The sequence below is a fragment of the Strongylocentrotus purpuratus genome, unplaced genomic scaffold (genome assembly GCF_000002235.5).
Source record: "Strongylocentrotus purpuratus isolate Spur 01 unplaced genomic scaffold, Spur_5.0 spur5_scaffold_5, whole genome shotgun sequence".
NCBI classification, from domain to species: domain Eukaryota; kingdom Metazoa; phylum Echinodermata; class Echinoidea; order Camarodonta; family Strongylocentrotidae; genus Strongylocentrotus; species Strongylocentrotus purpuratus.
The window spans coordinates 17,424,565-17,442,736 of NW_022145611.1; the positions used below are offsets into that span (position 1 = coordinate 17,424,565).

Here is an 18,172-nt window from a genome sequence, read left to right on the forward strand (position 1 = left end):
CTCATACATGCCAATACAATAGACGTGCAAATTGGATGCTGATAGATAGTCCATTACAGCCAAAGCTAACTACTTCCTTCCTCTCTCTCCCTCTCTCTCTTCCTTTCTGCCCCTCCCCTTCATCTTGGAGTTACCTTCTCGTTTCAACAGCTCTAGACCCCCCCTTCCCCCCACCCCAACACTCCGCAGAGCAAAGAATTTAAGTGATGTTCAAGTTTGAAACCAACAAAAATGTCTACTTGTGATAATTAGTAGAGCAGAATAAAGAAGTGCTTGATGAGAAGACAGTGTTGAAAGGATACACAAGGCTCCGGTTTCACTCGAAGAAATGGACATTAACAGATAATTGTACCTGAATTCATTGAATAACAACTTAAGCAATATCATGGAGCGATTAAAACAAACTGGAAACAAAATATTAAAACTGTCATAAGCCATTCCATGTGCTGACATCTCTGAACACACTCTGAGTAGTGTATCACATGTTCATTTAGAATGAATGCTTTCTTAAAGCCCATTTGTACTAGTTTAGAGGAGGGATTAGACCACCCTGTAAGGTCACTGACAGGTGGTTATCTCATCAAATCAGCTCTCTCTTAACATAAGAAAAAGAGGATCATGGGGGACCAATGGTTACCGATTAGGCAATGTTTACTAAATAGAGGGCGCAAGTAGCTATAAGTAGTGCAGTCGGGCTTTAACCAATGCCTCACACATCTCACCTTTGACCTCCGATGCTTCTTACTGGACGATGAAAGCCACTGGACCTGGTTGGACAGGTCCTGCCTGCCCAGGAGGTCATACGCCCCCTTGGGCCAGCCAGAGTGCGGGGCGTCCTGACACTGTGAGATGGCCTCCATCAGAGGGAGAGCCACGCCCACTGGCAGGGAGGCAAGGGTGGCCAGGGTGTAGCCGAGATGAGCCATGTAGAGGACTGTCCGGTGGGAGGAGGGGAGGTCAGGGTATCGCAGCAGGAAGGTGTTCAGGCTGTCCATGGAGCTGAAGTCTGACGGGAAAGCTGGCATGGCCGGAAGAGAAGGAATGAAAGTTTTAGCACTGTATGACTTAACTGTTACATCAATGTCTTTAGCTACTGCAGTACTATAGCCTTAACTGGATAAATTAACACAAGGTCCAATTCTCTGCTACTGTTACTATATGTGTACTACTGAAAATGCTACTACTATTCTACTACTACTACTACTACTACTACTACTCCTGCTTCTTCTGCTATCTCTACTACTACTACTGCTGTTGCTGCTGCTGCTGTAACTAATAATACTTCTACTCCATGTACCACATATAATGTAGCTATAATTAGTACTAGAAACATTTCAAAACCTTAACAAACAAAAATAAATATTCTGTTGAAACTTGTACCATACTATACCTACTACATCACAGTACATCACACATCAACTATTCCTTTTCAAATTCATGAAAGCTGGATAAATTTCTTACCACTGACAGACTGTCTCCTCCTGAGTCGATGTGTGCCTGCTAGGTCAGGTATACCTTCAGTCATGCAAAGCATGTAAAGCTGCAAGGACATGATAGCAACATAAATTCCTCTTAATCATAACATGAAGGTACGCTCCAACAGGATAGGTTGCACAAAAAGTGATTTAAAAAAAATGTCAAGTAGAAACAGTTACTTGCTTTTGCATGTGAATGGTTATTTGTTGCCAATTTGAAGATCTTCTCCAATCTAATCATGCAGCCTACACATTCTAAAGACAGCTGCTATTAGTAAGTAAAAGAAAAGACATCATTCATACAAAAATTCAGCAAAATAATGAACAGGAAAGACTGCTCAGAATGTGAGATTGCTATCATACTTACAGAAACCATCTCACTAGTTTTGGAGCAGAGACCAGACAAGACTGGGAAGGGGTCCTGTTTTGCCCCCCTGATGTAGTTGTAGAGGTAGCGATCAATGCTGGGTGGTAGAGGAGTCCAGAAGGCTGGTACTTGAAGATCTTTCTTCATTTCTGTATTACAGACAAGAGAGAAATATTTATAAAAAATATATCATGAACTTGATAAATTGTTTAAGAATTATTCAACGGCATTGTATATACTATATCATTTTTTATATTTTATATGTTTTTAAAATGGTTAGATAAAAATGAAATAACTTCATAATTTGTACTTTATGGTACTCTTTATACACAATGGTAACTTTTTGATAAAAGTGTTTAAAACTTTAGTGCTATGATAATATTAAAATATTTTATGATATATTGACCTTATATTTAATAAGAAAAAACTAATTCTGTCAATGATGATGCTGGCTATGACAGTAATGATGATGATGATCAACATTTTATAAAGATAACTTAGTGAACAATGATACTAATTATGATGATGATTGCAACATAAGGTACAATGATAATTCTGATGACAATAATGATGATCTTCGTGAAGATAATAAATGAGCAAAAATGAAGATGTTGGTGATGATAGTGATATTGAGAGCTTAAAGTCTGTCTGTAATAGTTTGGCCAGGGGGATTAGACCTCCCTGCAAGGTCACTGACAGGTGGTTATCTCATCAAGCCAGCTCTCAAATAACATAAGAAAAAGGGGATCATGGGGGACCAACAGGCACCCATAAGGCATTGTTTGCTATATAGAGGGTACAAGTAGCTAGTGCAGTGGGGCTTTAAGAAGAGGCAGAAGAACCATATACCTGGTGTCAAGCTTTTCTCTGGAGTTGAACTGAACAGGGCGGGGTGGTTCCTGAGGTAGTAATCCTTGTACTGGGACCAGTCCAATTCACTGCGAACAAAAAAATATGGAAGGTGGAAAGGTGGGGGCCATTAAATGAAAGACATTTATAGTAATAACCACACCATGCAGCTGCATGTCAGACCCTGGTTGATTCAATTTGCCATTACAAACGCTTGGTAAAACATGTCAAGATCACTCATAGAGTGGTGAAGTGTGACGTCATCAAAAGTCTATTTTTAGAATTTCTCAATTTTTTCTTCATTTTCCGAAAGAGCATAAAAAATAATGTCTAAATGTCGAAAACCAATTGAATATGTTAAGTATTGGCTGAGATATGACCATCTGATTAAATATACCCCCCATAGGAGCTCAGTGTTATATGCTCTGGCTCCTAACCATTAGGAGCCAGAGCATATAACACTGAGTTCCCATAGGACATATATTTATTCAGATGATCATATCTCAGCCAATACTTAACATATTCAATTGGTTTTCGACATTTGGACATTATTTTTTATGCTCTTTCGGAAAATGAAGAAAAAATTGAGAAATTCTAAAAATAGATTTTTATGACGTCACAGCTTCTGTACTCTATACTCAGATGGCATACTCGAAGAACAAATTACAAAATACTACATACCGGTATATAATTAAGTTCATTCCAATACATCAATACAAGTTTAAACTCAAATGTCAAAAAGCAATGGCTAATGGCTAATTGGTTCCTGCCAATATCATGGCTGTCTTTTGCATTTACAAGTCACAGGCTGCATGTAAAGCCATCAAAGTGTTTGTAGTAAGAGACGACTTTGAATAAACTTGGAATGGTATTGAGAAATATTTACCATGCTAGATGATTGAGAACCACTACCAATTCTCTCACATCTTGTCTGAGATACTTGTTCAACATCAGCTCCTAGAAAAGAAAAAGAAAAAAAATGTATCAACACATATTTTTTCTAAACATCACCGACATAGGATACATCACTTCGGTACCTATGCCTGCTGGTTTATAAAATCATTTTTAATTCACAAAAAGCAAGAGTATTGGGAAATGTCAAATGATGAGGCTAAAGTGATGGTAATAGTGTACAATACATACATGTACATGGACAATTCACAAAATCAAACATTTTATCATCGTCAATCTTAGATGTTGTTGTTGATGATAATCATTAAGAAGGGACATTGATTACTTTTACATCATACCAGATAATAAGAGATATGTAGAAATATCTTGTGAAATATGAAGAAATTAAGTTCACCTTGAATGGAATGGACAAATAATACATTCATAAACTTTGACATCCCAGTCAACAAATTGTTTAAATAAGCCAAAGTAGCTCATTAATGACTAAAATCAGAAACATGTTTCTTTTTCTGGAGATGATGATAAGAGTATTAGCAGTTTACCTCGTATACCAGATGAAGGACAAATGCCAGCCCAGGTATGTGGGGGAAGAGAAGTGCCGAGGTTTCCAGGGGTTTACGTTTGGTTGAATCGTCATTAGAAGAGCCTGGATTCATTGAACTGGTAGAGGGCGCCGTATCGGGGTGGTTGAACACTGGTAGAGTATCCTTCACCTTATTGTGATAGTCCGAGGAGAAGAGATACTCCCAGTCCTGATAAGGTAAGGGGGAAAATATAAAATGGCTATAATAAAAGCACTATTTCTGCCATGCATATTGCACACTTGATGCCATCGACCTACTTTTTTGAGGAAATTAACACAGAGAACATTTTCTAAATATAGAAAATGAAACAACTCCAAAATCAGTCTGAGCGAACCTGGAGGAAAAAACATAGTATCAAGAACTATAAGCTCGAGAAACAGTTTTTTTCAAGACTATACCAACAGTCCTTTTCAGGACTACACACCCACTCAAGAAAGACAGATTACCGACAGTCCTTTTCAGGACTCCCCAATCCTCCCCCCCTCTCTCACTCACATAATGCAACTGTAAACCTACTGTATACATATTAAAAGTTAACATTGCTCAACGACAAAAACACATAGAATGACCATGCTTTTGATGAGCTATTTCTCATTTTGTTCTGTTGTTAGCTCACCTCATCCCAGCCCGATGGCTTGTGTTTCTTGGCTGCTACCACAGGAGAACCTGCTGATTCAGTGTCCTGAAAAATAATTGGAATAATAGTTTTACAGTACAAGATCTAAGATCTATATAATAATAACGTCCTAATATACAAATAGCTTATATATTTTTCTCTCTCTCTTGAGAAATATCTAATACGGACTGGGAGGGGTTATGATGGCTTACCAATCCAAATTCACAGACAGCAAGTAAACCAAGGAATAATCATAGGATTTTTAATAAATTAAATAATAATAACTTTATTAGAATTTTTTCTATATCTTATTTTCTTGAAACATTTCAATACAGCTATATAACAATATTCTAACTCTCATTTTCTAAATTATTGTATATTAAATGTACTTAACCCACCTGACTAAATAAGTTGAGCTGTGCAGTGTTGTATCCCATCATACCCAACAAACAGGAAGCAAAAGTCATGAGCTCTGATTGGTCACGAAGCTCTCCAGGTGCATGATTGGTTGCGTACCACCTGGCCTGAAACTGGATGGCTGTATCGCGCGGTAACACGTACTTGATGGCCTCAAGACAGAGATTAACTATACAATACAATTGTACAAAAAGATGTCAGAATTGGTTGAATTAATTGTAATGAGACTAATATTAGATACTTCTATAATCAAGTATCAAGTTTATTTGTCTTCCAGAAATCACATGTAACAAAATATAATAGAGTATAATCATAACAGTACAATGTAGAATAAAGAAAGACAAGGAGACCTTGGTTGAAGCACAGCTTGTTAAGTAAAGGCCCCTCAGATGATGTGACAAAGATGCCTGATTTGTGAATACAACAACAAATAATATATGGAATATATAAAGCTATTTACAAATTACACTCAGAAAAAAACTACCCAACGATGCATCGACCACAGCACGGACCAACCAAGCAGAGTGCTCGAGGTGATCTAATATCAACTCTACTCTAGCCATGGTACTGATTTGGGTGTTTATAGAATTCAAGGAATTCCTTTTGTATCCCGCTACCCTTTTAGCACCTGGGCAGAGAATCAGAGAAGAGGTCTTCATGCTCCACAAACAAGTTAAAGGACTTTGTCAAATCACTTTTATTGAAATGAATTAACCTTAAGGAATAGCAAAGAAGAAACTTGCATAATTTGCAAATATGATGTAATTCATGGCACCTAATTCAAGTCATTTTGATTCATTCAATATATAAATAAATGGTAATAACTATTTGATACCAACAATATACCCACATTTAGTTTCATTCATAGTGAATGACGGATCAATAGTACTTCTCTATGTCTTCATCATAATAACAATTGACCTGGGCCCGTTGCATAAAACTTACCATCGATGGTAACTTTGCCATCAATGGCAACTACCATGGTAACAGGGCTCAACAGCCAATCGAAATCAAGGTTTCCATGGTAGCTACCATTGATGGCAAAGTTACCATCAATGGTAAGTTTTATGCAATGGGCCCTGAAGTTACTAGAACAGATCCCTATCAAAAGAAACTGAAACTCTTTAACAAACCTGTATTAGACACTGATATTTTGGGCAGCGATGTTCGTATCATGGTGTCATTTGATAGGACCTGCAGATTGATAACGGTGTGAGAAAGTAGACAAAATATGTCAAAGTTTCTTAAAGAAACATTCGGATAGGACAACTTGTAATACCATCATAAATTCTGTTTAAATGCTACTATACATACTTTAAATAATAATAATTCTACATACCAGTAGTTGTAACTAACACAAGTTCCTTGAAATATAGCCTACTGAGAGGGAGTTTTTGAAAAATATAAATACCTGGTTGGCTTAATGAAATTAAAGATTCTTAGATTTAACATACCCATGTATGAACTGAATCAACATGCTATCATAACATGCTACATCAATCAACAGCACTGCATTTGGAAGAAAGTGCCTAGCGGTACAAAAAGTAGGTGATAAAAGACAAATGCCTTCTTCCTCATAAGAGACGAAGGAGGATCTTCAGAATTTAACAGCAAACCAGTGCAATGTGTGACATCTCTGCACATAAAGTCTTTAAGAAAATTAAGGTACCACAGTGAATCTGTTCTTGACCGAATCCTGAAGACGAATGACATGCTGACCACTGGTGGCGCTGTGAGACAGCGTCAAGTCTTCACTGCAGGTGGAATCTTGAAGCTTGGTGTGACCAACCTCACCAGGTACAGGGGACAGCAGGACCACCTAAAGTCGTTAAACAGGTTGTCAGAAAGAGGGTAAGAGCTTGATTTGGATGCATTGTAACTGCATTATCCTCTTGAATGTAACAGAGTTAAATGCAAGCAATCAACAGTAGCTTACCATTAATTCGCCAGCCAATTATGGTAGCTACTATAGTTTCAATTATGGTTAGAAAAAGTTTTATGCAACGGGGCCTGGTCTCCATTTGCAAAGTCAAATTGTTTAACTGATTGTCTACTTAACACTTGAGCACTATGAAATAAAAGCTCATATGAATATGAAATAGTCATCCTTTGATGGTACACAAACACATGACGTTGAAGAAAATCTCAAATTTCATTGGAATTTCTATACAATGTCCCAAATCTATGAAAGAAGTTTAAATCACATCATAATTTTAACCATGGTTTAAAGCCTCAACATTGGACTAAACCAAGTGTATATATTTCTTCCCTATTAGACATGAGACAGCATGCAAACATCACTTAAGGTTTCACCTACTAAAAATAAACCTCTTTCCTGCTTGCCTATGCGTCCTTGGCATATCCTTGTTGAAATATGTTCTAATTATTCATTTATTTTTAACAAGGATGATTTGAGAAAATCAATTGAGATTCTACGTTGACCCCTGACATGATCCAATTACCTGATCGGTTAGGGAGAGTGAGACACCTGCACGTTGAGATGAAGTCAAGTAGGGGCTATCCAGGGGTGTACTAGGGCGTGGCATGACACCCCCTGGTCCCACACTGCTGCTCATGATGGTAGGAGCGACCCCTGGGATCAGGATGTTACCGACCTTGTTGATACCGGTATAGAGGGCCAGGCTTCCATTGGCTTCCACCACGACCATCATCTTCAGATCCTTGGGTTACATCACAATACATGGGAGAAAAAGAATCAATGTGTTTTATTTCATGAGTTCGTTTAGAAGAAGACAGTGCAGGATTTTATTTAGGACATTACTTTACATCGACCTGCGCCTAAGTGCTATTTTGTGTTTGTATGGGTTTGAAAAACTTTGGATTCACAACTTATTTCTCCCATTTCCTGAGGCTTAATGAAAGGAATCGTCTGGGTCCTGTCGGCAATGGGTTTACAACGGAAAAGCATATTGTTGATTTGATGCAAGGCAATCAATAAGGCTAAAAAAAGGCATGCAGTCATAATAACTCTTGGAATCTTGGAATTCAAATCAAAGACAGTCCACTCAAGCAGTAACTGCAGAACCAAATGGACAGTCAGTAGGCCTACCTCTAGCTGGATTGCATCCCTAACATGGAGTGTGGTGAGGCTACCGAAGATGAGCTGCGTGCAGTCATTGCTGGAGCTGAACTTGAGGCACCTGAGCTGACGGGTACGAGGCAGCAGGAAGCAGAGGAAGTCCTGACCTGACAGGTCAGAGGTCAGGAAGGCCTTGGTAGCCTGACCTAGAATGCCGTCCCTGAATGAGAAGAAGAGAAATCACAAGCGACTAATTCAAAAAGGCTCTGGAGTCACTACCATTCCATTCCTGATGTAAGGATAAGATCATATCTGTACTACTGTAAAACAAAAAACTTTCACAAAATAAAACTTTCATAATTGATGGACTGCTTTTCAGTCACAGCAAACATTTGTGGGTCATGTTTCCAATCAATCTATGGCATGAAAGTTTTGCAAATCTCAACTAATCACTGAAGTAACAAAGGTTAAAGCATGCTATAGTGTGTGTTTTTAATCCCCTGAAGAAATCCCTTAAAAATCATTCACCAAGTGTCTCTAGAGCTGCACACCTTCACTCATATTCACGGTTTTATACCACTGGCTCTGTGACATAAAATACATGACTTTTACAATCAATTAGAAAAATCTTTTGTATCTCCAATCTTGCTGCAGTTAATGGTATCTTACCATGAACCGAATGTATCTATAATAATAATACGCTAAGGCTCCGCGGGGGGCGCGACATCTCCGCCAGCCTTTGTATTCTATTGTTTTTTAATGAGATCGCCGACCCAAGTTGGTGCGGCTATCTCCTCCTGAACCCTCCCCTCGGGGTCCCGGTGCCCGGTGCCATCGTCCGCGGGAGAGTCTACTCTAGCGAATTGGCTATACTCCGCCCGAGGTCCTCCTCCGTGTCGACGTCCAGGGCAAAAACAGACGCGACATGCATAACGCATGATATGCGTGACGACAGAGATACCTCATGGATATTCAACATGACATCCGTAGACACACGACCGATGACCGTCCACTCACATTAAGTTGCGTATTAAATGCACGACGCACAGGGTCGGGCTTACCCGAGTAAAGCATCTTTCTATAGGATATCCATTGTATAGTAGCTGCACGAGCCACAGAGATACACACGAAGCTTCCCGTCCACGTCCAAACTTAGGGACCTATTTCCATCATTATTGCCGCGATTTTTATATAGGTGTCGTGAATGGAGGTATGAAATGAAAGCTTATTTCGTGATTATTACGGCCATGCTACTAAATTTTGATTATCATTTTCTAAAGGAAAGTTTTCACAAGAAAACCATTGGACTGACAGTTCAGTCGCAAAGCTGCCTTCACTCCTCACACGTACACTACACACAGTGCAGTGTAACACCGGCACCGCGCACCGCAGGCGTCCGAGGCCTGCGGCGTCGGTGTTCGAGCTTCGATCCTGGAGTTTCGCTGGAATGTGTGTGAGTTCAGCTGAGCTGAGCTCGAGTCGAAGAGATTTGACACTTTGAAATTGTTATCTGTTGGTTTGCATCATTATTGCCGCGATTTCAATATAGTTTCGTGAATAGATGTACGAAACCTGAGCTTCGAATTAGTAAAAGTATTACTAATGTCTACGTTTTTAAACGACTGTCTGATTTTCTTGTGAATATTTTACTTTGAAAATGATTATCGAAATTCATGGTCAGAAATAATCACAATCTAGGGTCTATTAATTATGTTACAGTTCTTGCATCAAATCAATGCATGAAAACTTAGTTATTGAACTAGAATTTTTTTTTTTTTTTTTAAATAGGCCTAGGCAATTATGAAGTAGGAAGCCTGAAACCTTAGCCTACTAAACAAATCCCAACAAAGTGTAGGCCTATCCTTTTATGAATTAATGAAAACGTAGCCCCCAGAAATTTCCCAAAAATTTGAAATGGAGCCCCCGAAATGAAAAAAAATAATTTTTTGCCTGCGCCCCCCCCCCCCCCCTCTAGAATCAGGCGGATTTCTGCGGGTCCTGAGTGGAGTGTATGTATAATATAGGCGTGGGGTCCACGGGTTTCAAGGGGCCATAAACCCCCAAAAGCTCGGGGGTTACGTTCTTCAAAGTTGGGGGGGGGGGAGAGATCAGATCAGAGGGTTTAGGCGTTTAATTAGGGTCACTGGGTCAGATGAGCATATTTTTAATACTTTATTTGTGACACTTGCGGGTCACTAATTGGCATGGGGTCAATACGTAGAGTTGCGTAGTGTTGCGTACCACCTACGCTGGCCTACGTTACTATATGCTGAGGGACGGAAAGAGGTACGCAAGATGAACGAAAAAAATTCAACATGTTTAATTTTTTTCGCGTAGTTTCGGCGTAGAAACTTGACGCAGAAAGTACGCCTTTTTACGGAACACTACGCATGACTACGCAACAGTACGCTACCCTACGCCAGATCGTCAAAGCAGTAAAAGCTTTCTACACAGTAAGCAACCATAAGCAAACCTGTACGCCAGCCTACGCATAATCTACGCAGGGACTATTTTCCCATTAATACGCAGTCTAATTTCTGCGTAGTCGGTACGCCACACTACGGAACTCTACGCAGTTCCAGTGGCTTAAAGAATAACTACAAGTACAGTTGGATCGTTTTTTTTTTTTTTTATATAAGGCCAAATTAAAAAAAAAACATGTTTAGCGTCCTGTTTTTTCGAAAAATGGGAAGGAGGAGGCCCTTTTTTCTTTTTTTTTTCTTTCAAAATGGCCGCTCCGTACATTTTCCCTGACATTCTGGCTATTTTTCAAGATGGCGGCCGACAATTTTTTCTTTTCTTTTTTAAAATCAGAAATACATTTTAGCAGTGCTTTTCATGTTTTTTTTCTTTCAAAAAATAAAAAAATAAAAATAAAAAATAAAAAAATAAATAAATAAAAATAGGAGGCGGCCCCCAAAAAGGAAGCAGGCGGGGACGCTGTTTTTTTTCTTAAAAAAAATATTAAACAATTACAAAAAAATTTAAAAAAATAAATAAATAAATAAAAAAAATAAAAAAAAATAGGAGGCGGCCCCCAAAAAGGAAGCAGACGGGGACGCTGTTTTTTTTTTCTTTCAAAAAAAAAAAAAAAAATTCAAAAAAATTTCAAAAAAAAAAAAATAGGAGGCGGCCCCCAAAAAGGAAGCGGGCGGGGACGCCAAACATGTTTATTTTTTTAATGGCCTGAATGGCAAATAAAGTTCTTGGTGGTTTTAATTTAGGCAGTCTCTATATATCTATTTACACCCCCCGCCCCCCTCTAGAATCCCGCGGATTTCCGCGGGTCCTGCTAGTCTGTATATAATCATAGAATATGTTGTAAGTTTATTGTTTATTGTAAAGGTGCGAGTGATTGAAGGAGATAAAATCAATTGTTACTCCTTATATTACAGATCAAATAAAATCAGGATAAGACAAGCCATGGCTACTTAGACCATCATGCCAAAAGAGAAGGGTTCAAATGCATGTAAAATTGTCTACCCTTCCCCCACCTCCTTGAAAAGTAGAGAGGGGGTTATCTAATTTACCTGTTAGATGTGAAAGGCTCTGTCCAGCAATGTTCAAGACACAGCTCAGGAAGCAATGGTTCATCAATGTCCTCACACATAGTGGTCATGTTGGTGGTGTTACCTGTGACCGGTGTCCAGGGGTAAGATGATCTGGGGGTCTGGCTGACTCCTGGTGACGAGAAAGGCAGACTGTGTCCAGGAGAGTAGGATCGACTGTTAGAGAAAGAAGGAGAAAGAGAAAATGAAAAATATGAAAAAGATGAGATCACATTCAATACTACAAATGTCAACCCTTTCGAGTTATCCATTACTCCAAATGAATTTGAGGCAAATTCTTGAAATGTATGCAGCAATGCAAATACACATTTTCTCAGATTGAATGAAGAATACATTCAGGACAAAAGTAGCTTAAACAATGAATTCTGATAAGATTAGTTTTGGAAGATGCTTCTACTTCAAAACACAAAAAGTCTGACCATATCTGCATATTAAACCAGCAGACATATATCTTAACACTACACAAACTACCTTTCAGTACATTCCACAAAAGACTCGGTTGTAAACCCTACAAAGCTGATTTTTGAACATTCAAAATTGTCTTCATTACACTCACTTCACTCCTGAATGAGACAGAGCGGGACTCTGCCCTCTGGAGGCCAGGTGAGGCGAGGCCAGGGTACGGGCGTAACCTCTGAACCCCGGTGCGGGTGACATGGCCGGCGAAACGCTGCACATGCTGAGGCGTGACTGGGCACTCATGCTGAGACCAGCCAGGAGGCTGGCTGTGGAGCTGGTGCTGTGGTGCTTGGGCGTGGCACCCAGACCAGTGGTGTTGGCCATGGAGGAGTGGAGAGAGAGAGATCCACTGAGGACGTCCAGCAGCTTGACTGCTGTGTTTGCCTCCTGAATTTAATAGGCAGACAATGGTATTCATGACAATAATCCATTTATATCTACAGACATCCTAACACCAAATAGAACAGCATACACATCACTTTACTTTTTTTTATTTCTTAAATTAAATTGGAGGTTTTATTATAGTTTCGTCACAGCGACTGGATGAATTGTGAAATATTACATATCTCAGAATTCAAATATAAGCAATTGCCAGATATATCATAAGTTGACGATGACGGATTTAATGAAAACATTAGATCTTTTTAAGTCAACTATCGAAGTGTACCAGAAACATGCAGCATGAATTTTAATATAAGAGAATTTGGTGTATTTTTGTAACTTCTTACCAAGATATATGTGAACATGAAAGAAAGTAACATGATAATAGTGTGAGAAAAAAGTTGCAAAACGTTCAGACCTCTTCTTTCACTTTTCTCAATGCCCAGACCGAGTGAACTCCGATTGACCGGTCAAAGGTCATGACCAGGGAGGGTTTCTGACTAGTGAAGACAATCTGTTGCATAGGGTCTGTGACAAAACTGACTCTTGTGTTTCCACTGCCTAAGGTAGAAAGAGAAAAAAAGAATGAAATACATATTGAATTTTAGAATATTTTCCAGTCTCATTTTTCTGAAAACATAACATTTTCTTGACAAAGTTTACAGTAGGCATCATGACATTAACAAATCCTGTGCAGCAACTAAAGGTAGCATGTACACATCTATACTTTTCATCAAAATGTTCTTGAATTAAGGAATTTGATGATAAGAAATTACACAAAACTGGAAGCATAACTTACTTCCATTTCTGCACAGCACTGGGGTAGGTTCATCTAAGGGATGTAACAGACTGAACAAAGTTGGTAGCTTCTCTTTCTCCCTGAAAATGTAAAGAAAATAAAACCATGACAAATCAAAATGGAATAATAATCCATAATCACATTATGTCTATTGAAACACACTAAGCCATTAACTGTAGGTAAAGTGTAACTAGTTAAAGCCTTTCTAGCTCTAATCAATAAAACTAATGAAGAATCAATGTAAAAATAATTATACCAAGTAGAATACTTTTCCCCATTAACAAAAAAGGCAAATAATTAAATCAACGAGAAAACGTACAGTATTATAACTATTCAGAGAGAATTCAAGAATCATTCTTCAATAGTCATCTCCTTTCATAGATAAATTGAATAGGGTTTAAACAGGTTTCTTTTAGGTTTTTTTTTGGTTATCTATATTTCTCTTTTTTTTGGTGGGGGGGGGGGGGGGTGAGAGGTATTATGAAATATGGTGATGAAATTACATGTTATCTTTTTGGGTGGACATGATTAAGTGTTGAATCAATTAACAAGAGCAATTATTTCCAGCCAACTACAGAAAAGGAAACTGATATAACAACATACCGTTTACTATAGACTGAGGATAGTTCTGTTTGAGATACAGCTTGTTCCAGTAACATACCTCCATCTACTATCCATGTTCTTGAGACCTAGTCAACAAACAAGATCATGCAAATTTAAGAAAATTAATTATCAGCTAATATCACAAGAAATATACAGCTAACAACTGAAGAATAAGTCAAGAATAAAAGGAGGACTGGTTGATTAAAGGCCTTTGTTGGATATTTTTAGATGTAAGCTTTAATATGTCACATCCTCAAGAAACATGAATTTGGGACAAATACATTTTTCACATACTTAAAACAAATTACAAAACTTGGTAAAGGTATGAATAATATACTTTTATAAACTGTACATGTAGCAACAGAATGGCAGTGGGATTATGAATGACCAACAGCCTAGCTTCACTGAAGATCCCTTGCTATAAATACACAGCTACAACTGGTTACAAGGCTAAAAAATTTGGCAATCAAGAATTTACCAAAACACTTAAAGATGACTTGATATCATGAAAACTGTTTGGGAACGAATCTTCAACACTATCTATTTCTTGAAAATAGAAAAGGATTCCAACAAAATGAAAAGTCACATTTGTTCTAGTTGATCAGAAATTCCTATTTCAACTTTAAGTGTCACTGTGAAACATGTGTAATAGAATCAAGGAGATCACAGAGTGTACTGAGCGAGGCGGGAAGATTCGCCGGCAATTCGCTCGAAGATGTCGTTGACGAAGCTGTTCATGATGACCATGGCCCGACTGGAGATGCCGGTATCTGGATGAACCTGCTTGAGGACTTTGTAGATGTAGATTCCATAACTCTCCTTCCTTTTCCTGTTGTTACATTCTGAACTTCGCTTCCGATTTATTCTAAACTCATCAACAACAACACGGAGCAGAGTAGGTTAGATGATTGTGTTATGATGTATGAAAGGAACTTACTTGGAATGGGAGTGAGGCAACAAACTTCTCCCCAGCTTCTGTGAAGACGGTGATGCTAGTGGGATGTGTGATGCTGATACCAAGAACATCCTCTTCTGGTTTGTTAAAGATTTTTTTTTTTTAAAGCAACAGAATTCTATTATTAGTGTTGAAAACAACATAAAAGTGGGTCAAATGAAGGGGTGTATTACAGTCCAACCTGCCATAGAGGTCATCTCTCTGTAAAGGCCACTGTTCTGTAGGGGGTCATATAAAATGCTCCCCTTTAAGATAGGAACCAATATAAGTGTCCATCTTTCTGTTTCCCATAGCTGGTCATTATAGACAGGTTTGACTCTACATATCCCCTATTATAACAGTTCAATTTGACACACATGGCCATTTTAAAGTTGTATGACAAACAGGGTCTATCCTCACAGACTAGCTGCAAATAGAGCTATTCCTTGATTTCTTGATAATTGATGCGCGACTTTGTGCATACAAAACACACAAAGGAAATGAAAATAGAAAGAAATTAAAATAGGAAAACAGACATATATCAATATGCATATTCTTTTTTGTCTTCTTCTTTATCTTACCTTGTTCATTCTCACCCAGGGTAGATTTGCCTACATCTGTCGGCTCAAGTCTTTGCATTCGAAACCGACTCCATTCAACCTATGACAAAAAGTAATATTTTGTCTTGAAATCTTTTCAATCCTCAATTTAACTACATTGGTATCAAACAAATCAAATTCAGAAACTCATTACCGGTAGACACCCGTACTACTAGAGATTTGATTACAAAGAAAATAATTGGTTTCATTAAAGGCAAAATCAATGAAGAAAAATAAAAGGTCAGTGAAATTTAGAGGAAAAACAGCCTGATGCCAATGGTCAAGAAATCGATCTAATGCAACCATATGCACCAAAATGTAACCCTAAACATATGATTTCAAATCTTCAAGATTGCTGCTGAAAATAAGTTTGAGTAACAAAATATAATTAGGGGGATACATAATTTTTTAAACTGATTATTATGTGCATACAATTACAACCTTAAATAATATTCAGTAAGCCTGTAAGCAAACAAACCTGCTGTACTGATTCTTGGAGAGTGAAGGTTTTTTTAACAGAGCTTGTTGAGTATCCACATCCCTTGCTCCACACTACAACCCGATCTTTGAAATAAAGCTCTTCATCACAATCCTCGGCATCGGCACACTCTCTTATCTGCCAAAATTCTTTCTGAAATGAAAAACAAAACAAAAAGAGGATTGTCAGTATTGAAATGACTTTCTAAGACTCCCTCTGCTCCCATAAAATCAATGTTCTTTCAGTGTAATGTCTATGTATCATGGACAGACACTTTACCTAAGGGCCCCCAATTGAGATGCCCTTGAAATAATGCAATTAATTGAAAATCATGGATCATTCTTTCCCAATACTAGTGGAAATGAAACACAGTGTAAGAAATGTAAATATTGCCAATTTGGGTGAAAAGCATATTATTTTGGCCCTATCCTAGTATTATCCCTCTCCTCATTGTATTCACATCATGGTCCTGGGGTCTGCTCGCTATTTATTAAGGGCCGCTATTCATAAAGGATCGCTATTCATTATGTCGCGCGTTATGGATAGCAGTCCTTATGGATAGGTGCTTTACCTCTGGACCCTCTCTAATGGAGACATCCTTGAATGCAGCCAGGGGGACGTCATGGTCAGAGACAATGTCCTTCTGCTGAGGCAAGCTGTCTTGGCCAGGATGATGGCTGGAGATGGAGCGACCAAACGGAACGTAGGCACGAGGCTCACTGGCCGCTATCATGACCTAGGCGAGGAGAAAATATGCATGGAAATGTTAATGGTGAAGCCAGACTGGATAGAGTATGGAAGAACAAGCGTTTCTGCTCCCCATAGGAATAGGATACCTGATGCAGAACTGAGCCAGACAAACTTACCAAGAAGACACCCAACTACAAAAGGAAGAAAATGAAATTGAACTGGAAGCCCGACTGCTGAGAACACAGCATTCTTCCAGAATCTCGGGTAAAGGTAAAGGTAAAGTTCACCCTGAAAACAACTTGGTTTTAATAATTAAAAAAAAGAAAATGAGAGAGTGAAAAGTGAAAAATGTAAATTCATTTAGTTTCTTGAAAGAAATGTACACAAAGCTTCTGGAATATTTGGGAATTACAGGCCAACACCTACATCCTGAGCTTGATGAAGATATTTGTATGTAATCCAAAAGAAATTAAACCGTTTTATCAGCTGATCAGAGGAGAATAGATGCTCCTGCAGCAATATCTATCCAAAATTATTATTGTTCAACAAAGTAATTTGGGGGGACTTTCATTTCTTACAAGTTTTAAACCATTCAAGTCATATGGCCATGACTTTAAAAATTAACACACGGTATCTGAATGATATATTTTAAACACTCGCCAAGTTAAATGGAGTTTTTACAGGTCTGCAAAAGGGACTTAAACTTAGTCTACTCAAGTTTACTGCCTTCACCAATTATCCTTGCCAGGTAGACCCTACACAAACTTCATGATGTGGGCCTGAGCAATTTAAGTAGATCTATTATGATCATACGCTGGAGGCCTTCCCATTTTTGTTTACATTCATACCTCGTCTTCCAGCTTTCCCTCCAACTCAACAGTCTCACAAGAATTTGAAATAGATAATTCGAGTTTTTTCAATGGTGGAGCTGACATCAACTCTGGAGAAGAAATCTAAATATTGCCGCGTTTGGTCTACGACCACTTTCCAACTCGCCGTAAGCTATCCTGGATTGTCGCCATCTACGTTCAAGCATTGACATTAGCGTTGTTGATCGAGAAGCGAGCGGTATCAATAAATTACCGGATAGAGGACTTAAAGGTACGTTAATTTAATCTTTTTACCATAATCAAACAATATTAAGGAGATCGCATGATATCCAAGTGTGTATGATTACATTTGAAATGCTCTTGATGAATTTGAAAGCTTTCTATTGTCAGTATTTCATGTTTAGGCTCGGTAAGTGTTGTGTTTGCGACCTTCATCTGTTCCACATGTGTATTATTGATGGGGAGGTCCCTAGCTGAAGTGCTCAGTGAGGACGCGATGCTGTCTGAGTGTACAGAACCAATGCAATAATTGCACTGTCTGTGCTTCTGTTTGTTGTGTGAGCGTGGGGG

General features: G+C 38.4%; 2 protein-coding genes across 2 annotated transcripts in view; both read right to left on the reverse strand.

The window, feature by feature from the left end:
• LOC100888486 (anaphase-promoting complex subunit 1) overlaps positions 1-13,543 on the reverse strand; it is a 29,816-nt gene extending 16,273 nt beyond the window's left edge. Inside the window, exons 1-16 of the mRNA XM_030998711.1 lie at positions 13,469-13,543; positions 13,088-13,230; positions 12,386-12,675; positions 11,791-11,985; positions 8,291-8,480; positions 7,683-7,901; positions 6,890-7,039; positions 6,354-6,414; positions 5,202-5,389; positions 4,804-4,869; positions 4,146-4,355; positions 3,578-3,648; positions 2,692-2,780; positions 1,843-1,991; positions 1,462-1,540; positions 723-1,018 (exon numbers count right to left, since the gene is read on the reverse strand). Of these exons, the coding sequence (XP_030854571.1) occupies positions 723-1,018; positions 1,462-1,540; positions 1,843-1,991; positions 2,692-2,780; positions 3,578-3,648; positions 4,146-4,355; positions 4,804-4,869; positions 5,202-5,389; positions 6,354-6,414; positions 6,890-7,039; positions 7,683-7,901; positions 8,291-8,480; positions 11,791-11,985; positions 12,386-12,675; positions 13,088-13,192 (2,358 nt within the window). The 5' untranslated portion in view covers positions 13,193-13,230; positions 13,469-13,543. The remainder of the gene's footprint in view (positions 1-722; positions 1,019-1,461; positions 1,541-1,842; positions 1,992-2,691; positions 2,781-3,577; positions 3,649-4,145; positions 4,356-4,803; positions 4,870-5,201; positions 5,390-6,353; positions 6,415-6,889; positions 7,040-7,682; positions 7,902-8,290; positions 8,481-11,790; positions 11,986-12,385; positions 12,676-13,087; positions 13,231-13,468) is intronic.
• LOC105441754 (anaphase-promoting complex subunit 1) lies at positions 13,292-17,891 on the reverse strand. Its single transcript, XM_030998675.1, has 8 exons — positions 17,621-17,891; positions 16,654-16,818; positions 16,083-16,235; positions 15,587-15,665; positions 15,009-15,103; positions 14,072-14,157; positions 13,469-13,548; positions 13,292-13,299 (listed from the first exon to the last, which is right to left on the reverse strand). Exons 1-8 carry the CDS (start codon positions 17,705-17,707, stop codon positions 13,292-13,294), a joined length of 753 nt encoding a protein of 250 aa, XP_030854535.1. The 5' UTR covers positions 17,708-17,891.
• Between the last annotated feature and the right edge of the window lie 281 nt (positions 17,892-18,172).